Here is a 24,317-nt window from a genome sequence, read left to right as displayed (position 1 = left end):
TTATTAGTAATGTAATGATGCCCCCCTCTTCCCGAGCGGCTTGTCTTTGATGTGTGCCCACGGGGTCAGGGTTCATCCTACCAATCAACTGAGGAGCGAACCCTGATTTTCTGAGGCAAATTAAGACAGAGTCATTATAGCCTCCACTTTCTGATTTTTTTTTTTTTTTTTCTTCAGTTCTTGCCCCATGAGGGAAATTCTTCATCTGCAGTCTTCTGCAGCTGAGCCGGCTGTTCTGAAGAGGCAAAAATAATCCACCATGTCGACTCGCATCACTTGTGGCAAAACTGAAACATTTTCTGAGAGTTTTGTAATCCCAGAGAGTGATTTCTGCAACATCAAAATAAAGGAGGCTGTGCATTTCAAGTATTTTGTTTTTGCCAGAAGTTACATCCTTAAAGGTACAGTCAGTTATTTTTTTTTTTGAGGTTATTTAACAGAAAAAAAAAAAGGATACCGTACTTAAAAATATAAGTATTAATTACAAACTTGTAATTAATCTATTAAAAATACATGGGAGCAAGCGTTGGTCTGTGGAAGGTGCCATGTTTACCCACTAGAGGTGGGAATCACCATACATCCCACGATACGATATTATCACAATACTTAACGCACGATACGATATTATTGCAATTTTTAAAAAATATTTTGCGACATTCAGATTCTGTACATAAAGGTAAACTTTATCAATATTCATTTTATCTAATATCAAAGTCTCACACTCAGTCTTGACAAACTGAACGGTTTGTATTACAGTCTAGTCCAACTTAACTGAATGCAACCATCTGGTACAATTATAGCTATTCTGAACTATGCAATTTATGAAAACTATGCAGCCCATTCAGCAACTGAAGAATTTGAAAGTAAATTAAAACAAAATATAATTTTACATTAAATGAAAAAGTTTTAAACTTAATTAAAATAAAACATGTCTTAAATTAAAATAAGTAAACTGTCATGTTTATTGCTGCCAAAAAAAAAGTTAAACACATTTGGACAGTGAAGGAATGTCAGGATTCTTGCTCAGAAAAAGGATCAACATGCTCTGAAGTCAGAGCACAAAAACTTTTTTTGTAACAAAATATCGATTTCTGCTGTCCCTGTATCAATACATTATTAGCAAACAAAATATCACGATACTATACAGTATCGATTTTTTTCCCCACCCCTATTACCCACCATATTTGAATACAGTGGCCAGGAAGGACGTCTCCCTTCTGACTGATGACGTTTTACTCATGTGTCTTGAGACCGACCACATACGCAGCAGGCCAAAGTCAGAGAAAAGAAGTCATAGGTGTTTTTGTGCTGTAGAGGGACATTTAAACTTGTGCCTGAAGCTTCAGAAGCTATTTAGGATCATACCTATGTTTTACCATCGGAGAAGGACTTCCCTTCACCAAAGAACTAAAAATCCTAAACAGGCTTATTTATTCCTGATATTGTCACTATTTCCTATTGTCAGCAGATTAGACATGCAAACCTCCCACCCATCTCCGCTGACAATGAGCCAGCTAAACGACAACAGGAGCTATAAGCTAAAAATCCAGTTAGGGATGTTCTTTCCCCCTGATAAACAGTTTGATTATATTCTTATGTCACATAACAGTTTATTCAGTAAACATCAGAGTACAATGTTAGATCCACTTCAAGACAGTTTCACTAATGCTGGCTAACAGCAGCTAACAGAGGCTAACAGCAGCTAACAGCAGCAAAAAAATGCCAGTGCTTATAAACAGAGAAGCCTTCATATCCTCATCAACACAAATCAGTTATTGTGAACTCTCCTGTTGCTCCCTTGCTCCTGTTTCAGGGCCAGTTGCATGCTGTTTGATTTATGGAGGACTGCAGACAAGCGTGTTTGCATGGGTTACGTAGCCTTCTGTGTAGACAAATACCAATGCAAACTAACACAAACGCAGTGCCATAAAATAGACTTAATCCAGGGGTTTCCCCACATAGAGAAGTTTAGTAGTACACTATGTGTCTCTGTTTCTGCTTTGTTTTGTATATAAAGTAATGGTTAACTTGAGAGTGTGTATAAATTGTTCTTACCAAAGCCTGCAGATGTGTACACGGTTGGTCAGTTGGACCAGTTTTGTGTTCAGATTCCTTGAATTCACAGAGGGGGAAGAGGCTTTGAGCCAGATGACTGGTTGTCTGCAGCTCTCTATTCAATTCAAATGATTTTGACAGACCAGGACAGGCAACTGGTTAAAATGATGGAGTGACCATGTTAGTCTCTACATGTTACAGTCAGTTTTAACAAGCAGGATGATATCAGAAAAAAGCAAATGAAGAATTATAATATTATTTTATACAATATGTAGCAAAAACAGCTTTCTGGCATTGATAAACATCAATAACTGTCTTTAAAAGTCACAATGTGTCATTTCCACATGTTATATATGGATTTAAAAATAGGACTGGTTTATTCAGTGGTCCTTGGTAAGCATGTTGACAGATTTTGTTAGTTTTGAAAAGAGCAAGAAAAATCTATTTGTTTAATTTTGTTCAAGTTTCAGTTGGTAAAGATGGGAAGCCAAGATATTAAGGAAGTCTTTTGGAGTGCATGGACCTACATTGCATTGTTTAGACTTCATCCTGTGCATGGGACTGTAAATGCACTGTAAGTGTTTTCTCCATGAAGAAGAAGCTTTGAGGTTTTCTGTTTTATTTGCTGTGGGATCTTGTTGGGCCAAAAGCTGCAAAAGCCAGATCCTGCCAGCAAGTGTCTCTCCCACACACTCACACACACAAAAGGGTGAGAGGTTGGGTACCCTGGGAAAATCTTGAAAAGTTCTTGCGCAGCTAAATTTAATATACATTTTGTTCTGTGGCTGCCTTCCCTGGTTTGTGCCAGGTCATTTTTAAACATAAGCGGGGTCTTGCTCCATGTTAAAAGTGCGATGGTGTCATCACCTTTACACGGAGCGTCTGCATTTCAAGATGTTTTCATTATTTATTTATTTTTAATGAGAATTAAGACTGAGGCGAGGGAAAAAAACCCCTACTTTTTTCTATTTATGGTTTTGCTGCTCTCGTTACAGAGGAAATATTACATGGCTGCATCAGGTGTGATATGGATCTAGCGCACTCTAAATGGATCCACCTGAGGAGTTAAGAGGCAGCAGCGGTGTCTGTCACGCTTAGCCTCAGCAAAATGACAAATCCTTCTCCTTAAACCCCCTCAACGAGACATGCACCAACATGGAGCACGTGATTTCTTTTCTCCCCCCACCTCCTCCTCCTGATCTTTCTTCGCCTCAATATAAGAAATAAATTTAAGAGATGAATCAGAGAAAAGGCAATGAGCAAGAATGCAAAAAAGAAAAAAAAAGTGGGGATTTTTGAAGGGGGAGCGCTGAATGCATGTACCACCAAAGAGAAAAGGGATATGACTCAGAGCGCTTCATCTAACCACAAATGGACTCGGTCCTATATTGCCAGTTTCTATTTTAAAATTCTTATATCGGAATCAAGAGTGTCTGATAGCAGTTGTCTGGGAAAGGCTGGCGTGGTTTGTGGTCTTGTCTGACACTGTCTTTAGAAACACTTCCCAGCAAAGGTGGACCAGAGCTGGGACTTAAGTGTCATGGGAAATGGTGCCATATATCCACGTTGATTTCCCGGTGTTTCAGCGCGTTTTGACAGTTGAAATGAAATATGATCTGCCGGTGGCACAGCGAAGAGTTCTCGGGGTGTTGTCTGTATTTGAAAAGCAGGTGTTACTTTGTAAATCCCAAATCTCCTTTCTCATCTCCCACCTCGCTCCCGGCTTGTCTCTCACATCTGATGGGTGGTCATGTTCTGCATTTGGGAACATTTTAGGCAGCATCGCCAGATGCCTCACAAATTGAGGGATGGGGAAATAAAAAAGACTTTGCCTGCTGCCTTTGGACCGTGCAAGCTGAATTAGACCCAACTTTTGAGTTTGTTAGTTGAGAGGCATGTGCATAGACAGCGAAGGGTACTTGTGTTTTAATTAATACATGAAAGAATTACCGCAGTGGTCTCTTGATTTTTTTTTTTTTTTTTTTTTTATAAGCTATTTTTTTCCCTCTCCTTGGCCAGCAATCAGAAAGTTCCCCTGAGCAGATTAGAAATACTTGAGTAAAGAACAAAGAAGCTGGGAAAAAAAGAAGCTAAATATTAAGAATTCAAATGAGAGTTTATTATTTCCCCCCCCCCAGTGAATATCTTTACTCCACTAGAGCAAAACCTGCTCTGTGACCACTCGGATATTGGATTATGGATGCATCTCCCACCGTTGGAGCAAAAGCTTGACTCCGAGATTTGCTCTTTCTTCCAGAGATGTCGGCTACCAGTAGTATGGGGAATGAAACAATATGAAAAGACAAACAATCCTGAAGTACTCCTGCTGTGACCTCTGTGGGGGCACTCTTATTTGACTAAAGGCTACACCCTCCTTTATGCTGTGGAGAAAGCGTCCCTGTCAAACCGAAGCCCAGAACAATGGGGGCCAGCCTCGGGGAAACAGGGCCATTTGCATGCAGCTGTTTGCCGTTTCCCGGACCACAAAGGCCAATCAAAGGATCCTTAATGGAGGATGACAAGCGTCAGCCAACGCCTTTGCTCTCTGTCTGTGCCAGCCCTCGCCGCTCTGTCTACCCTCCCAAAGTGGCCCACGTTTTTTTTTTTTTCCGGTCGGGCATTCCTTAACTTTTTTCTCTCTCTCTGTCCTGATGCCGAGGCCTTTGAAGGGTTAAAGGTTGGTCACGACAGCACTCTTGAGAGGGAACGCTCAGAGCAGCAAAGATCACCCCGAACATGTGTGTTACGGTCTGCCGCGTGCAGTCGCCAAATGGCGATACCTCGACACCAAACCTCCATTATCTTTTCGCTTCATCTCCAGGGTTTTAAGAGCCACGGAGTGTAACTCTGTGGATGGTTTTAGATGCACCCATCTGAGCCACAGTGCCACTTCCAATTTCAAGGGTGTTGATAGAAAACAAAATATGTATTATGAGGGGGATTGTCACCAGTGAATTATAGGCTGTCAACTGGAGAAGCCGAAGAAGAAGAAGAAGAAGAAGGAGGAGAAAAAAAAAACACACCCAGAATGCAACATATTGAGAAGCAGTCCCAGCCCTTGCTTTGCTCTCTTGAGCTCAATAGACAGCTTAGCAGGCAGGTCAGGGGGAGGAATCTGAAAAGCTACTTTCCTCTCGCAGTCACTCACTGACCAGAATGCATGATAAGACTTCATGTCAACAAGGCCAGGAATAGAGATTACAGCCAATTATAGCCAAGTCAAAGTGGTTACCATGGCTAAACATAATTCAGCTCTCAATAATTTTGCCATTTCAAGTTAATCTGAGGTATGGATACATTTGGAGCAGTCTGTTCTCTGCAGTGTTTGTGTTATGGATTTTTCCTGCAGTTTTCTCTACACCGTTTTTTTTTTTTTTTTCTTTTTTCTTTTTCCTGCAGCTGGTGCCCTTCTGTCGCAATCTTCAACTGCTGCAAAGTTGAACAGTCAAACAAAGCACAGAACGCGAGATGAAAAGCTTTTCATGCCTCCCTAAGACATTGACATTTGTGCACACAAACAGTCTTCCCCCTCCTCTCCAGAATCTCGCAAAAGTTGTTTAAACCGAGAAAATCAACACGAAAGGATACCGACACCCAGAAACCTCTTATTGCCACAAGGTTTTTCCTTCATAGCCGTGTTTAAATCCTAAGATCTTAAGCGAAACCCAATTAAGTCGACCGAAAATATTTTACTTTGAATTCGGCTCTGTTCTTCTTCCTACAGTACCAAAAAAAATAAAAAATAAAAACCATTATATGTATTTTAACTTTTTTAGACAGATTTGTCATTACTTGCCCAATTACAAGTTGACAAGACGGTCATTAATGAGGCAGAGACTATCTACAGTTTGGAAAAGAAGCAATTTGTTCTTTAGGCCGCCAGTACGGTCTAGATACTCCCCCTAATTGATGTACTGTTAGCCTATAACCAGAGAAATCTATACAAGCGAGGGAGGAGGATGCCGCCGAGGCACAGGCCTAATCAATCGTTAGGCTTCTGTTGACAACAGCATGCTATCATGCCATAGCGGTCTGATAGATAGGCAGAGTAGTCAGTGGACAACCAGAGAAAGGAGGTTACAAAAGGCAGATGGCGTGTGCGTGTGTGTGTCCACGAGGGTGTTTCAGCCGAAAGACTCGTCTCCCTGCTTAGAATTTTAAAACCCAATGAAATGCATTCTTTCTGTCTGTCCTCTCTAGCTGCCGTGATAAACCCGTCACTCCTTCCATGAGGAATGGCAGGCGGGCCGATCATTAGTCTTTGCAGCAAAGCCGACGACTTCTCTCTGTGTTTTATCATCTGCCATTCTGGACAGGTTTTCTGAAAGGTTTGGGTAATTGTAGTAGTTATTGGGAAAGATGGAGTGACCCCGCAGCCCTCCACTTATGGCTCGGCTACAATGACGTCTCCTAATGAGGTGATAAACAGTCCAGTTAAGCAGAATCTACTGGCCATTAGATAGATCATGGTATTATAATGAAATGTCTAGTGGCCGAATGCCAGAGAATTTATGCCATTAGTTTCATATTTTGCTGTCCTGCTACTGCTTCTAGTGTGTGCAGGAGTTTTTCCTAATGCACAATGACTTTAACATTATATTCTCAACAGTGTGTGTTTCACAGATGTTATTTTTTTTGTCTGTTTGCTGGTGTGACATGTACAGAGTGACATAGAATATCATTATAACCGGGGCCAGGCACAGCGGGCTGGAATGGCTAGCAGACGTGTGTGTTGGGGTTTAAGGGTAGGAATTTCAAGCCCGAATCACTTCAGCTTTGAGCGGTTCAGACAATGCTAATTGCATCAGACCCTGACTGTCAAAAGTGTGAGGATAATTAGAGTGAGGGGGCAATGTGAACCCGGGGTGGTAAGTGTTAGTACATGACAATGCTCAGGAGCCAATGGGAGCATGGAAAAAGGTAACAGGCTGAAAGGAGGGCTAATTAGGAGAGAGCAGTGCAGAAAATACAAATGGTAGCTGCCCCCTCAGGGGCCCACCATTGCTGCAAACAACAGCGATTATTGGCAGTTCATGCAGCGCTCTGCTTGCACTTCTTAAATGGAACACATTTCCATGTTCTGCTTAGATTTTACCTAATTGTTTTCTCAAAATTGCAGACAGTTACATTTTTTTTTCTTCCTTTCTCTTTCTTTCGTTTTTTTTTTTTTTTTTTTTGTAGTTCAGATCATTTTAACCACACATAATGGATCTTTTGCTTTCTCCAGTTTTGTTCCCTCTCTCTTTGTAAATCATCATATCTGTGGCTCCACTCTATTCGTGACGCGGCAGTTTATTACTTAGGGGAAGAAAAAAAAAGTTAGAAAACGAAATGCTGAGAAATAACCTGTCCCAGTGTAATTTGCTGAAAGGAGGCAGAGATTTGAATGAAATAGTTAATATTCCCCTTAAAGTAGAGCTATTTGGCTGCGCTCCATCTATAGATTTTTCCTCCTGTGTGGACTCCAGACTGTCCCCTGTTCGATCGCCTGCACTGTAAAATGGATTATATTACACTCCTTTCTGCTGGGATTTTGCCCTTTTTTCCCCCTTCTTCTTCTTTTCTTTACAGAGCAAGAAAAGCAAAAGAAACAAATGCTGGGGTGGAGGTCTCTAACGAGCGTAAAACAAACTATTCTCTGTCCAGTTCAGTTTGGCTCTGCGGTGGTTGTTCTCTATAGGTGGAGACCTTCCGGATGCACTGTGGCCTTTGTGTTTGCTCAAGAATTTATGAGGTTACCATTGGTCTCCAGTGATTCAAAATTTGATGTCTTAGCCAAAAGGCTTAGACCACAAAGCGATGGAGACATGAATTGTTTCGTCTTTCCCCGGTCCTATATCGCGTGTAATGGCCCTCCTGTTTAAAACTGTGGTAAACATTGGACTGCTGTTGCCTATTTATTTTGCGCCAGCGGATTTTTACTGCATGATGTGTGGTCTTATTGTATCAAGAGCAGTGATCCTTTTAACTCGTTCTTTTTTCCCCTGATTTAATGTGCTTCTTCTCTGTCTCCGTGCGTCTCACCCTCTGTCAGGGTTCAGCCGAGCGGCCTTGCCTTTCGGGCTGGTCCGGAGGGAGCTCTCATGTGAAGGATATGCAATTGATCTCCGCTGCCCGGGGAGTGATGTCATTATGATCGAGACGGCCAACTACGGCCGCACTGACGACAAGATCTGCGATGCTGACCCGTTCCAGATGGAGAACGTCCAATGCTACCTCCCCGACGCCTACAAGATTATATCACAAAGGTAAAAAAAAAAAAAGACAAAACTCTGTCATGAAAGGGCGGATCTTATTTCACAAACACAACCAGGAGCTGAGGACTAAAAGTAAGGCTCTCGTTTTTCTGTTTTTTTTTTTCCGTTCCCCCTTCTCTCCGCACCAGACATTCCCTCGCACAAAAGAACTGTTAAAATTATCGCCCCACTCGTGCAGCCACCTACATACCGGACAATTAATCGACATCTCACACCTTGTTAAATGTAATTTATTCGTCCATTGACGAGATTATGTAGGTGGCATTTGAAATTTTCGAAAACTGGGGCGCACATTAATTCTTGACAGGCAGGAATAGACATCCGTGCTGCAGAGCTCTTCAAACCAGCTGCGCGTTGTTGCGTCTGTTTGAGTCATAATCAGCGTAGCTCAGAGAACTGCGAGTCACATGAACACCCTCTTAATTCCCTATCTGGAACATTGGGCTTGCTTTGTTCAAACACTTGTAGTGCATTGAAGTGGCTTTGCCTCAGGTAGTGAGCAATGCCCATCATCATGCCTTTTATCCTGGTTACCCTCTCACAGGATGCTGCCTCTCTGTCAAATGACATCACAGCAACACTTTAGCTCCACTGCTGCTTACCCCTAGAGGAGTGTGTGTTTTTAAAGGGCACTGGATGAACTATTCATAAATAGTAACCAGCACAGTTCATCTTCTAATGCACTGCTCTGTCTTTAACCTGCCCCCTCCGTGCGCTAGCTTCTGAGCATCATCGCCCACCATCTCAGACCTCTGGGATTTTTCCCTGCTTCGCTCTCTTCTGTATTTACTCCCATGAGGTCCGGCACTGCACAATAGTTTCAGGGATAGATCAAATCCAGCAATCTTATTCTGTCTTTCTAAATTTACAGCACCGCCTCAGTACGCTCACATAGTAACATGCTGCTGACGGTGTCCATGCCCCTCGGTTTGACTGCAACCTGCCACACTGTGCGCCACATCTGTCGGCAAGTCAGACTGACTCGCCGAAGCTACACTTCAAACTTATCTCAGTTGAAGATTCCCTGGAGGCAGTGTGCGAGTGAAGGCTTTGAGAAGAGTCTGCACCACAAGCCCTTAACCAGAATTATTCTAATGATTCAGATGAGACGAAATGGGCTCCTGACCGTAATTAAAGTTGATGTGATAACTGGGGATGTTAAAGCAGTCACAAAGCTTTGGCAGACACTGATCAGCCCTCCTTCAGTCTGCAGGAAACCAGAACAAGAACAACTAAGACAACATTGACACAGACTGCCCTGCCAGAATCATCAAGATTAACAAAAGGCAATAGCTCCACGGACATAAACAAACATATTAAACAAGATTGGGGAGACAGAAACAGTGGGGAGCCTGCTGCACAGAGTGGCAGTTTTTGCTGGTTTGGAAATTGCGATAGAAAGTATTCATCAACCGCCTGTTTTTCCACAACAACAAAAAAAACCCAACTAACAGGAATCAAATGGCTTGATTTTCAGCATCTACATCAAAGTGTTTTGTCAAGTGAAATGTTTTGTTGTTCACGCAAAAAAGTGTTTGGATGAAAGATGCATGAAGGAACTGATGGATTGTAGGTCACTTTAATATTCAGGTGATCGTCCCCTCAGAGATGTACTGCAAATGGACGGTATGTCTGACCTTTCTCTCTGTCTGCTCTTCTCCCTCCGTCTCTCAGTTTGCCACCAGCACAAATGCAAAAATACGCCTGTTTTGCTGACTTCCATGACCTTATTTCAACGGCTGCCCATTCCGTGACCTGTTACAAAATGCCCGAATAAAACTTTTACCAGATCAAAGGTTCAGCGTTTTCATAGAAAGCAAGCAAGACTTCAAGGACTTTCATTAGATTGTGCTCGGTGCAATAAAAATTGCATGCAGTGATTTCAGCTGCAGTTTAAAACAGAGGAAGACTGTCAGGATGCTTAGCAACAACACATCTGCTGATCTCCAGAGCACGAGGACTAAAACTTAAAGCTGAATAAATGCCACAGTGGGTTCATTAGTATTTATATCCTTTACTTGAAGGTACACCGATCGATATTTTGTAGTTACAATGAATCAAGCGATAATGTGCAATGTGAAGGGTTTTCTCTTGTAACGATGGACCCTTCAGAGCATCGGCCCCCAACTCTCCAGTTATCCCTTGGTTCATCTTTTAACTCCTGGCTTTGGTTTCCTGGACTGCATCAGACTCACTGCACGTCTCTGTCTGTAACCACAGGCTGTATATAAATGATGGAAGTAGCCACCATGATAGTGAAGTCCCATTATGAGGCTTTGAAATGAGCATCTTGGCCATCTTGACGTTCTTAGACCTGATCTGACAGAGAAATCGACCATCCATTTATCTATTCATCCATTTTCTTGACCACTTATCCAATTCAGGGTCACGGCAGAGCTGCAGCCCATCCCAGCTACAGGGTACACCCTAGACAGTCCATCATGGCCTCATTAAGAGAGTGTTTTTACTGCGGTCATAAATCAAGCGAGCAGCGGGGTCATTTCAGTACAGTTTGACCTCTTTTTGCAACCAGGAATCACCCACTACTGACCGGCCATTATCCAAAATGCAAGTTTAAGACATTTACACGACAGCTACACTTTAGACACTGCTAAGGCACTTCCATTTTTATATACAGTCTGCATCTCCAACAAACAACTCAGTGAAACACACAAGTCCTCAGCTGGAGACCCATATAATTATAGCTGCAGGTAACAGAGACCAAAACAGCGCTTAAAGGACACCAAATGATCTCTAATGTTTCAGCGCTTTGTGTAGTTAGGCAGGCGTTTCTGTATTTTTCTACCCTTATTTGACCAAAAAGTGGGAAAAAAACAAAAAGTGGCACCCACGCTACTGCTTTTAAGAGCAGATCGCTTTTCATTTTGAAACTCCTGCTTGTGTTTGGGTAATAAGTAGGTAGATTTTCTTGCTTACTGACCCAGAAATAATGTCCACTGATTGCTGCTTTTGAGCTCTCTTAAGACCAGGAGTGCTCACCAAAAAGTGAATGCCAGCCCAAGGTTTACTCGTCTTTTACTGTTTTGCTTTGGTTTTTTTAAAATCACTTTGCATTCTCTGCCTCCTCCGACAGCTGCACTCCTGTTTCCTTTGCCAGGTAGGGTTTCCAGCATCCGCTAATTCAGCTACCCGGGGAAAGTTCCTGATATTTGTGGAAAAATAAAAAGTGCTGTCCTGTTTCTGTTTTGGTTGTGCAGTCGAGCCTTTATTTCCTCTGGAAGATTTTGTACCACATGGCAGACAGAACTCATCAAAGTGACTGTGCACGTAATGATAAGTTGTAATGATAAGCCCAACGCATGCAAGCATTGAAAATAAATGACTCACTGAAAAATGCTCACGTTCAAGGAATATGTTACTCTGCTGTGAATGTTTTTAGTGAATTGATATTGGTTACTCATCTATAGGCAACACCTAAATACGCTAGTTTTATCTCTCTGATATACTCTTGTAAATCCTCTGAAAATAAGTACAAGCACAAAATGTATTACACAAGCAATTTACAAATACCTGCAACCATATTACTTGATTAAATATACCCTCTATCACCGGGGCTGTCGTCGGTCCGACTCATAAACTCATAACGTAGAAGTAGATCAAATATGTTGGGGTGCATTTTAATCAAGTGTGTTGTTCTTATCTGCTGTCAGTCAGTTCACATTTTGATGCAGTGACCCTTCTCCTTTGCAGCAGCTCTCTTGAGCATTCACTGCAGTGAAGCCACAAAAGCACCTCTCCTAAGTGCAGCTGGCAGCGTTGCTGTCAGTGATGTTCAAACCGTGGCCGATGATGCCGATGCTATTTGTTAACTCCTTAATGGGAGCCCCCACCCCCACACCGTATAACGTTTATAATCCATTAGTTTGAAGAAAATGGCTCTTGTTGTTAAGGTGCATGCTCTGTCTCTTAATGCACACACATTTACCTTTTACGTTCATTAATTCGACCAGAGCCAAAAAGTGCACTGTCATGGTTTCGTGTGGTTGCCGTGCAGCACGACTCCCATTTGCAGTGACAGGAAGCTTCTCGAATGACTAATGGTTCTTTGTCCGGTCTTCAAATGTACGTCCAACTTGAATTTGTGCTTCAGACCTTCTGAAAAATTTATCTGAGGCTTGCAAATTGCTTAATGTCCTATTTTGGTGCCATTTTCTGTCTTTCTTTCTTTCTGTCTTGCTTTTTTCTGGCTCGCCTCTGTCACTGGTGACATTCTCAATCCCTCCATCTCAACAGAGCTTGATTGAAGTGGAGCCAATTTCAGCCTATGCAGTATTTAAACAAACTCAGTCCACTGCTGTTCTTTTCCTTCCCCGCCTCCCCTCCTTTTCTTCTGATTTACTCGAACTTTTTCAGCACCCAGAAACATCTGCTAACATGCACGCATGCCGTCTCTGCAATCCGCACGTCAGACTCTGACTTAGGGACACCATTTCACACTGCAAGGCCTCTCATCGAAATGACGCTCTCGTGCCATGCAGAGGAGCTGCTGTTGCGCTAGAGGCCAGCCATTCATGTCCACTGCATGTCACCGCCACCTGTCGCGTGTGTCTTAATGAATGTCTTCTCTTTCAATAGCGGTGCGAAGACTAATTCCTAACATGCCTTTAGCAGCTCTTTCGCTCTGTCGTTCATCACATCATGCTCATTTACTCTTCCTTAATGTTTTCATTCCTCTCTCTCTGTTTGCAAAGGTTTAAACTTGAGTGCATTTGTGACAGCTCCGGCTGGGATTTGATCAATTACAGTGTAGCTGTAACGATGAACTTTCTCCCCCCTCCCGGCCTCATCTTTGTTATTAATGTTATCTTTGAGGAGTGCTCTTGCTGTGGGTAGTCATGATGAAATCTCTGGTCAATCTTTTTTTCTTCTTTAGGTGCAACAACCGTACGCAGTGCGTGGTTGTCACTGGCTCTGATGTCTTTCCCGATCCATGCCCTGGCACCTACAAGTACTTAGAGGTCCAGTATGAGTGTGTTCCATATAGTAAGTACCGCTATCCAAATCTCATACTGAAATCTTACTGTGTGCAATTGAAAATGGTGTGATGTAACCGCTGTGTCTCATCATTTGCAAGTATTTTGCAGTTCGCCCTTACGGACGGTGCTCCCGCTGATGTATTTGAAACGGGATTGTAGCATTAATGACGCTAAGTTATGCTGAAATATGAAGTGTTTTGGTCATTTAAAGCTCCAGTTCACCCCAATAATGAAAAAAAATCGAAATTACATTTAATGGAATCCACCCATGCAGGCCGTTATAGAAGTTTAAATCACCTTATTTGACATCCGTGTGACCCTAATTCTGGCTCTGGTTCCAAATAACTGGATTAATTAAAGGCTTCTTTTTTTTTTTTAAATGACCATCCTGCCTTGGTCTTATTTGGGAAACATTCAAGAAGCTTTATTCCTGTTTTCACTTGACCCTGCCTGATAAAATAGCAACTCTCACTGCTGGCAGTTTGGTTAATGTTAAGTTTGCAAGAGCAAAAATGTCTTTTAAGAAGCTGAGGTCCACCACGCATTCTCTGACAGGGTCAAACAAAATGTTACACGCAACGCACAAAAAGCAGATTTGAGTCTGGTTTCGGATCCATATATAAAGCCCCATCCCTGTCTGCAGCGGTGATGTATTTGTGCAGCACGCGGGACTGAAAAGTCGTAATTAAAGTATTTCAATAGCAAAATCTCTTTCAGGAGCAGTATTGCTGTTTGTCTGGATAAACCGCAGCGCTTACTGTCAAGAGTTATCACTGGAACTACTTTCCACTGAACAAACAGCCGTAGTAAAAGGTTCCCCCCCCCTTTTTTTCCCCCCTTTTGTAAAACTGTCTCTTTTGTATTTGGCTTCTAGCAGAAATTTCAGCAGTTTTCATGAGCAAAACAAAACACATACAAAAAAAGGAAAAAAAATCCCAAAACTTTCTGCATGAGGCGATACCATTAGGAGTGTGGAAGAAAATATGTTTACTGGTAATTTCGTTGAGCTGACCTTCCACCGGCCTTAACTTCAGATTTATTGTCTTTCGCCGAGATGTTACAAATAATTGGGTACACTGGTTTTTGTTTTTGGCATTCATACAGTGTGTTCAGTCATTTAATTTGAGAACACATTGAATAAGAGGCAGATTAAAAATTAAAATGAATGTGCATCTGCTCTCAGATTAAACCAGAACTCATGTATTTAGCTGTGAAGTGTCTCTAGTATTCCATTATGAAAGTGGGTTAATTAAATCGCTTGAGAGTTGGTTGGTTTGTTTCTGGTGTCTAGTTTCACTAAATCTACCTTAAAAGAGTGTTATAGACTAGTTTATAAAAAGTTAGTCCAGGCTTCATTTAAATCCTTCGTATATAAATTGATGAAATGTAAACATATTCAGAAATATTCACTCTTTTTTTTTCTTCTTCTTTCAAACAGACCTCCCTTTCACCTCCTGTCTAATCCCCCCGACTAACCTCTTTGCTCTCCATTTTTTTTTTCTCCTTCCTTTCAACATTCGATCTCTCCCATATTGTCTCCAGCCTCCCCCCACCCCATTCCTCTGCCCCAGTATATGCAGCTTCGACACCCCACTAAAGAAACTCCATATTAGGCCGAATATCCATCAGTCATCTCATGTGCTGTTGCTCTCTTTGGCTCATTTGAGAGTTTGGTCTGTAACATTAGCACCGTGTCATGTTTTACGTGTGTGGGCGAGCGAGTTTGGAAGCGAGTTTTGATTTGTGTTTATAAAGTTTGAACAAATTCCACCCGCAGTCAATACAAGCCAAAAATAATTACTGTGCTGTTTCTCTAAGAATGTTATCCATCTAAATATGAGCCGAACTTTGAGATTTCTATTCTCCTGCCACTTAGGGGGAAGCATTTTTAGAGGGATTTGCTCTGCTTTTGCAGTGGCCAGTGCATTATTTTGTTGGCAGACAAAGACGACGAAAACGAAACGTTTAATGCACTGGAAAACACGGCACGTAGCTCGTCTCTGGTCATATAACTTGTCTGTTTTTATATCCTAGGGACGAGAGGCCGTTTTCACTAACAAACATCCTTGTTTTCTTTCCCTCCTCCAGCTCTTCCTCCCTAAGCAGCGCTGCAGTTCATCTCATGGTCATTCCCTCAGACTAATTCTTCTCTTTGTACCTGGTAGTTGACTCATGATAACCTTTCTCTCCCTTTTTCGCACTCTTTTTTTGCTTTCTTTTCCAATGCCTGAAATAGAAGTGGAGCAAAAAGGTAAATGAGTGGTCTGGTCCTTCCCTCCCCCTCCTTTGGCTCCTTGTTCTGTGGTGTTGAGTACAGCTCCCCCCTTCACGTCTTCCCCCCCTCCTCTCCTGATTGCCTCTCCTGTCAAATGCTAAACCCATAGGAGGATTGTTTGCACCCACGGAGTCCAAATGGACACAATTTCAAATGACATCCGCGGTCATTAAACGTAGTTTTTCCTGACAGTGTGACAGAAATCACCAACTGTCCGGTGTTGATTTGTTCCAGAACCCTGAAGAATCACTAGTTGTGTGTATATATTCTTATTTGGCTCAGTCGTAGTTTGCTTGGCCCAACTTCTGCTGCACCCATAGCACGTGATGTGAAATAGCAGTGATGGCTGAGTGAGATTGGCACAGGCTGAACAAAAAGTTTGAAAAAAAAAACAGCAATTCACTGTGTTCCCTTTGTTTTTTGCTTTTTTAAAATCCAGAACCAATTAATTTAAAAGCATGTAAACGGGAACCTTGCCATGGCCTCCCTCACCCATCAGTGGTTACTCTGTCTTTTTGCCACAGAAGTAGTGAAAATCCTTTACCACTGTTGCCTCCCCCTCCCCTCCAACCTCCACTTTCATTTTTTACCTTCTGCTTTGCTGCCGCCACCACCACCATTAACAACCTGTTGTTCCCTCCTATCGAAAGACGTGAAGCCCGTTACCCCTTATCATTTCGGTTTATGACCTCAGTCATGTGAGTATGCATGTGCAGTGTGTCCATATACCCAGCTGTTCGTGTGCCATTTGACATCACAACAGACTGGTATTTTTCGAAACAAAGTTCCAATCGAAACACTGTGAACCCTACTTCTTATTTCCATTTCCCACGTCTTTCGTTTGCAGGATTTTTCCTTTTTCTTTGTGTTCTCATTTTTGTTTTGTTTTGTCCCCGTTAGGATGTATCAGCAGACCCCTGAGATGCAAGTTCTCTCAACCACACGTTTCTCATTGTGAACAATCGCTGTTGATACATGCATTTGTTTTCTTTTCTTTTTTTCCCTGCTCATTAGCAGTAGTACAAAAGCACTAGTTTAAAGATTCCTCCAAAATCACAGTCCCTGATCTTTTTTGTCCTGCACTCGAGTCGCACAGCAGCGAGAATGATGCCTGTCAAATAATACTGTTTTTTTTTCTCAAAAGTATATAAATTCTTGCCTTATTTTGTTTCACTCTCTTCTCTGTCACTAGTTTTCATTTGTCCCGGGACTCTGAAGAGTATCGGCGCCGCCACCTTCCTGTTTGAAGGCGAGCAGCAGGCCGGCTCGTGGTGCAAAGACCCGCTGCAGGCCGGAGACAAAATTTTCTTCATGCCCTGGACGCCATACCGCACTGACACCCTCATCGAATATGCCTCTCTGGAGGATTTAAAAAATGGTCGCCAGACGACCACCTATAAACTGCCGCACCGTGTCGACGGGACGGGCTTCGTCGCTTATGATGGCGCCATCTTCTTTAACAAGGAGCGCACGCGCAACATCGTCAAGTTCGACCTGCGCACGCGCATCAAAAGCGGCGAGGCCATTGTTAACAATGCCAACTACCACGACACCTCTCCCTACCGCTGGGGTGGCAAGACCGACATTGACCTCGCAGTAGACGAGCGGGGCTTATGGGTAATCTACGCCACAGAGCAGAACAATGGCCGCATAGTGGTGAGCCAGCTCAACCCGTACACGCTCCGCTTCGAAGCCACCTGGGAGACGGCTTACGACAAACGCTCTGCCTCCAACGCCTTCATGGTATGCGGCGTGCTGCACGTAGTACGCTCCACCTATGAGGAGAACGAGAGCGAGGCGAGCCGGAGCCAAATCGATTACATCTACAACACCAAGCTGAGCCAGGGCGAGTACACAGACATCCTGTTCCCCAACCAGTACCAGTATATCACCGCTGTGGATTACAACCCCAGGGACAACCAGCTGTACGTGTGGAATAACTTTTACATCCTGCGCTACGACCTGGATTTCGGGCCGCCGGATCCCGCCGGAGGTGAGAGCTGCTCCATTGTTGTTTAGTCTTTGTCTAATTCTTCTATTGTTTGGCTGCAGCGTGGGATGTCACAGATGGCTGCCTTTTAATTTTGGATGCAAGTCAGGTGTGATATATAAAAAATAAAAAAAGAGTGTTGCGTTAGTCTTGGGGAAAGGGCTCATTTGCAGACAGAAATTACACATTCACCTTGGAATGAGGGATAGCTCCCAGTGGGGGTTGCATCGCAACCAAAAAAAATCAGCTCCTTTATTACCATGAGGCAAGCCGAGGCACTCCTTCCAGCTGAAGTTTGGACCCTATCAAATTCTTTAATCTCGGGCCTTATCCAAAACCATTATGAACACGGCCCTCCTGAACTCGCCTCTATTGCTGGGAATATGCTCGAGAGGTATTGTGCACAGTACGACACAGGTTATCCTTTCCCTCTTTACCTCGGGTTTTCAATTTGTGGCCATGGTTATCTCATCAACTTCACAGAGGCCATTTTTGCAACAGATCAGAAGATAATCGCTACCCTATTGTGGGATAATATTTTTAAAAATCGCCAGACTGAGGTGTGCGAGACTTATGTACCACTTGGTGAATCACGAGCAGGAGAGTGGCTGGAAAGCGATTACGCCGAAGAATCTCGTCTTGGGGGCAGTGGGGTGGGGAGGTGGGGGGGCTTAAATTAATCTGTGAAGTGCTGAGAGGCGACATACGTGTCACCACACAGCGGCCTTACATCCAGCTGATAATGGGTTTAATTGCCTGACTGCTACCATCTTATCCCATAAAGCTCGGCTTCTCTAAGTCTTCTGTATGAAGTGTGGAAAACAAGAATCTTGACCTGACTCAACGATACGTTAGAAGCTCAGGTTGCCCTCAGGCAGTGGTCCGGATTAGGTTATGATTTTTTAACTTCTGGATATTCGGGAGGGGCTACGCACAGCGGTGGGGGAAATCTGATTCTTGACCTGAGCTGTTGAAAAGTGGCGAGGGGGGTAGGGTGGGGGCGGTTTGCCGCTGACGTCTCAATGGAGGCTGTGTGCTCCTGAACTCTGGCCTCTTGTCAACACGTCTGTTTGTTTTCCCGCTGTTCCCTGGAATCTCCCCCGGCATGATAACTCGACACCCAAGGGAGGCTCCGGGTTTGTGTCTGAGTCGCGGAACAACCAAAGCCTCAATTAAGAGTATGTTGGAGAAGATATGAAAAATACTCCCAACTTTAATGAGTTTGTCATGCATGCAAACTGCCTGCTCAACTCCTCAAGTCCTGATGTATGTAAATGTAATTAACAACTGAATTATCATAATTACCCTCCTTGTCTCAAAAGGAGTCTTGGGGAGAGGAGAAAAGTGGCCATCACAGAGCATTTTCAATGAAGGGCCTAATGTGCTCCCTCAGCTACTGCAATGGCTCGGTAAACATAAATGCCACTGAAGCCTGGTGTTGCCACTTGCTGCAGCAACAGTGCATTTAATCAAGAAACCCCAAAGAACATAGCTGTTGATTTCACTCATTATTCGAAGTGCGGGCTTCCTGCCACTGTTCCGTTATTGGGATCCAATCAGAAATGTGTCTTTGCAGCAGAACTTGTCACTGTGGTTCATTAAGTGCGCCTTATGAGAACATTATGAAATGCTGCGAGCTCGAGTAGGAGAGAGGAGGCATCTGTAGATGCCAAGGCCAGCAGCAGCAGCAGCAGCATGCCGGATCCCGTGAATGGCACTTGAAAATAATTGGTTCTTGTTTATTAGGTTTTTTTTTTCAGATTTACACCTTTAACTTCTTTACTGTGTAGCTATTAGGATTTATTGCTGCCCATGATATGCCGTTGAATTAAACAACCTATTCTGCAGGGTAATCTAATGGTGCTGAAATAATGTCTCTCTCTCTCTCTGAAACTGTGGGGCACTTGAGGCGTAAAGGAAATTAATTGTGCCCATTAAGATTCATCGACCACAGAGTGAAGTTACCTCGAACACCAAACCCAATGTATCTCTCTCCTTTTTAGAGCTCGTGTAATACAATGAACGTCGGTGTCCTTTTCTGTCAGAAGCATCAACCTTGGCCGTAGTGCTCATCCTACAGGCGCTGAAATGCTAGCAGGATTAGGGGTTTATATTAAGGTGTTTTTTTTTTGTTTTTTTTTTAGCAAAGTGATCAAAGCAGAAAATAATTGACCTTAGCAACTTGTCTATATTCCCTTTACCTTGTGTAGTGTTGGTAACAGTGCAGGTTTCTTAATTCGGGCTCCGGGTTGAGGTGATTAGCTCGGATCATTCCCCAAATCGATCGCTCTCGCCTATTGCTCTAAATAATTTGAGCGAAGTTTGGAGGAAACCTCTATGCTCTGCTAATGCGTTGAGAACACAAAAAGCTCTGGTCAATATCTGGAGAGTCTACCTTCTCAGAGGTGGACCTCTTAAAAAAAAATAATAAACCAAAAAAAGGCGTTTGCCAATTAGACAATAAAAAGCCCATCTAAGTGCCCGTAGTTACAGAACCAAGAGGGACAGCGGTAATGTATTCTCTGTGATGTGCAGAGACATTAGCTGATTTCAGTCTGAACAGCTCAGAAGCCAATCAAAAGGACCAGTAATTGCAGAAAGCTTTTCATGCGAACAAGGAGAGAAAACAGAAAATTAATTTGTCTTTTAGGTAGCATCGATTTGAGGTCTTAAAGACAAGAGGCATAAAACTATTGGCTTTATCCGAAACACTTAACTCCTTGGAATAGCATGGTAGCAGTGAGCAATAAGTGGGCTCTCTGCTAAATTACAAAACAATTATTATCATATCCTGCATGCGGCGCATATCTGTCGGCTAAATCCAGCTGTGCGCCATGCAGCACTTTGGTTTGCTTTCATATCTCAGAACGACGCCTCCAGGTGTGCCTTCAAGACGGAGGACATTTATAGATGTGTCATGCACTAAGCCTGTGTTCCACCCTCTGATGCATGATGTTTGGCAACAGAAATAGGGGATCCAGAGAATGAGTCGGGGATTTGGAACAGCTCTAATTGTTCTGCTTGGTGGATTATGGCAGGAAAACTTTTTTCAGTGGACCTTATAGGCCTATATGACAGAGGGTTTTGGGGTGTTTTGCTCAGAGTGCATTTCTGTCTGCGCATATATCTTCCTGTCTGCATGCATGTGTCTGTATTGTGAGCCGCTCTGCCATCCTTCTGACTCAGACTGTCAAGTTGTGACTGTGCTATGTCTGCTGCTCCACGGTATTCAGTTTCAGGCCTCATAAATTACCCCACACAGACATAGGATATGTCGGGCAGAGCCTTTTTCTGTCTGCTGCTCTTTAAAGAATAAGTGTCAATAAAGCAGTCAACCCTGCAACAATTTCATAATAACTCGAGTTTTTGTACTTTTAGGAGGAATAATGACATGAACTTTGGCATCGGATCAGAAAGTACACATGGATTGTTTTGCGGTTTTTTGTACCCTGCATGCCAAGCTCAAGTCACGAAAGCTTGAATCAGGCAGAAGAGCATTGGTGCATATAAACAGCCTAATGTAAAATTCATGACTTCTGGGATTTGTTTCTGTCATTAATTACCAGCAGTGGCTTTAGGTAAAGAGGCAAAAAACCAACTGTAGCTTCTGCGTGGCTCTTTTCCTCTCCCTCGCTGTGGAGTCAGGCCAATCAAACCACACGTGGATACACGAGGACCCCCACATGGAGCCACGGTGGGCTAAGCTACCAGCTGCTGGCTGCAGTCTTATTTTTACCCATCAGACTGTACGTTATTTACCGTGCACCCTTCTTCCATTCATTACAAATCTATCAACTCGTATAGCTCCGAAAAGGAATCCTGGTAATGCAAGGATGATTTCTAACCAATGGCAATGATTTCCTTTCAGCTGTGTGGGTCTGTTTGTTCGTCTACTGTGAGGATTAGCCTTGTAAGTGATTCAGCTTCAAAACTGAAAGCAATTAAAACAGCTTGATTTGACTGCAGCTGTCATTGCTTTTCCCTTAATAGCAAGTATTAGGCAGCTTATGATGCATTTATTCTGGTGTCTACCTGGACAGGTACATAGTTTTTACTGCTCTCGCTCGATGTGTGTAATTTGATATGAAAAAAAAAAAACAACCCAAAACCACGCTGTTTTAGTACAGCCGTGTCAGCTATAAAAGCAAGGACAAACAGAGTGTCTAGACCTCTGATCATCTGATTATGGTTTAATATTTTTTGTCATCTTCCTCTCGGATACGTAAATGACTCTGGGGGGCTATAAAGTGATAAAACTAATTCTGTTCCATCTCCAGTGTCTTGATGGATGATCTTGCATAATGGTTTTCCTTCCTTTTAGCTCTGTTTTAATTTACACACTCTGTTTTGACACTGGTGACAGTCATTTTTCAAGCATTCAATCTCAAACTCTTCCATTATTTACAAGAGGTATTATTCACCATATGTCAACAGTATGCCTTTGGTGTCAGATTGCCCATAAAGAGCGACTTCGCTGCCTCTCGAGAGAAATGGTAGCTAATTGGTGCAGCCCTCTCTTGGTTGAGTGCTATCAGAGGACACAGGGCTCTTACTGGAGGGGAATTTGCTCTTTGCAATCAAAGGAAAATTGTAGCGAGCATGGTGCACAGACATCAAAATAACCCCTCAGATGCATCGACATCTGATAAGCACATTACTGGATGTACTACTGAATAGATATTTGATGTTCTTGGTGTTATTCTCAGTCACATTGTGATATGAAACCCAAGACATGATGACTATAAGCAGCTACAAAGATGGTATCATGTCTTTGATTAGAATAAAAATTGCTCTTGACATCAGAGTACCACTCCTAATTACAGTGAAACGAGTCCATGATTCTCCCTGACATTCTCTTACAAGAGACAATGACCATCTAATAGTAAATGATGTATATGATCTAATAGTATGAAAAATATTTAGGGATGCCGGCTGCTATAGAGCTGTCAAAATTTGCACCCTGTGCCTGGATAATCAATTTAAAATGCACATGAACATAAACGAATATGACGACCCACAAACTCTGAATCCTTTTTTATAATTTCTCAACGTTACAGATGTGATGATCTTCTGTTTTTTTAATAATCTTGGGCATTTTTCTTTTATATTGTGGAAGTTATAAGCAATTTAATCACTAATAAGAATAATCAAGTTACAGCTCTGTGTTGGAATACTGAACTGGGAATGCTTTATTGGTATGCGAGGGTTTTGACTCATATATTTGAAATGGCATTGTGTGATGAGTCATATAATCAATTAAGTGATTAACAGAAATAAGTCTGAAGCAATTACTATTAAATATTCATGACTAAATGAGTATTTGTATTGAATTTTTGCACATTTAAATCTCAGCTAGTCTGCTTCAGACTGTGTTGGAGCTAATTGATTGTGTTTGATTTGTTACAAAATCTGATTGGCATTAATTAAAAAAAAAAAAGTTATGTTAAAATATGGTAAAAATGCTAAAATAAAATAGTATTAAATAAATAAATTACCTGTTTTGGTTCACAATGTGAATACGTAAAAGCATCGGAGCCATCAGTTTGAATACATAACATTTAATCACATCTTAAAGCTTAACCATTGCTTAAAATAATCGTTGACAGATTAATTCTGTCAATGATTTTCTCCTAACCTCATCATAGTTTTTCCTTTTCTTTTTTTTTTGCTGCAGATCTAAATTGATTAAATCATACAATTGAAAACAAACAACGTTTATGAAAATGGAAAACAAACAGAATATAAATACCGAAAAGCAAACTAAATAGTTCTCAGTACAGGGTAATAAGTTTGGTGCTTTGGTCTCTTGAGTTGGAGAAACAGCATCTCAGGAGCAGGTTAATCAGGTGAAGCAAGCATGCTGTTACAGCCAGATGCATATTAGAGCTTATATCAGCCTGTGGAAAAGCACAAGTTTGCTCAGGTATGGAGAGGTTTAATATTCTGAAACCTAATTACACTTGCCCTTGTATTGCATTATATGCGTATATTGAATCAACCAAGTCAGCCTATGAATCATCTCACTTCTCCTGAGTCAATAAAAAATCCTCATCTGCAATATATAATATATTTGAAACACCATTTTTTTTTTTTTTTTTTTGTTTTGTTGTTTTTTTTACGGTAGCATTGTTTTTTATTATTATCCGATAGCCTCAAAGTTATTTATCTGTAAAGGAATAAATAAAAGTTTTTATTTATTTACGTAAACAAAGTCTGTTTAATGCATCTTCCCAAAAGGTAGAGAGAGGGGGGGGGGGAAATCGGATGTCTGGCCACTTTTCTTTTTGATTGCTTTGGTATGTTTTGGCCGTCATTTTTTAACTTATTCTGCACATTGTCCTGTCTTTGGGTGATAACTGAAGGCTATGCTAACTGCACCTTAGCTGATGGTTGTGCATGTGCAGGTGTCAAACACACAAGGACCAAATGAGTGTAAGGTAATTACCCAGAGCTCCTGTCTGGAGGAAAGGTCATTGAGAGAATTGTCACAATTCAGGCACAAATGAGTAACACCCCACTCCACCCACCGTCACACTAATGCTTCTCTCCAGTTCCTGCATCACCACATATAACTTTTTTAATATATTTAAATATTTTTTTGTCCAGTGAAAACGTACATATTCACCTGACTGGCTGATTAAAGTGGGGACAGTCACCATTCTCAGGAAATGGAGAAATGTGTCTGATGATGGACTGTCAGACAGGATGATATTGCATTTTCCCATCAGCTCCCAGGGAAACTG

General features: G+C 42.2%; 1 protein-coding gene across 11 annotated transcripts in view; it reads left to right on the top strand.

Moving 5' to 3' along the window:
• adgrl2b.1 (adhesion G protein-coupled receptor L2b, tandem duplicate 1) overlaps positions 1-24,317 on the top strand; it is a 100,604-nt gene that overhangs the window by 31,114 nt on the left and 45,173 nt on the right. For 8 of the 11 annotated variants that reach the window (XM_084912951.1, XM_084912950.1, XM_084912949.1 and 5 more), the window contains exons 3-6: positions 8,090-8,303; positions 13,207-13,316; positions 15,546-15,560; positions 16,777-17,577. In XM_084912951.1, coding sequence (XP_084769077.1) covers positions 8,090-8,303; positions 13,207-13,316; positions 15,546-15,560; positions 16,777-17,577 — 1,140 coding nt within the window. Of the gene's footprint in view, positions 1-8,089; positions 8,304-13,206; positions 13,317-15,545; positions 15,561-16,776; positions 17,578-24,317 lie in introns of those variants that run through there. The other 3 variants (XM_084912952.1, XM_084912948.1, XM_084912953.1) reach the window with 2 other exon arrangements.

The sequence above is a fragment of the Perissodus microlepis genome, chromosome 18 (genome assembly GCF_051167445.1).
Source record: "Perissodus microlepis isolate ML-2025 ecotype Zambia chromosome 18, ASM5116744v1, whole genome shotgun sequence".
Taxonomy (NCBI): Eukaryota; Metazoa; Chordata; class Actinopteri; order Cichliformes; family Cichlidae; genus Perissodus; species Perissodus microlepis.
This window is presented reverse-complemented; position numbering and strand designations above follow the sequence as displayed.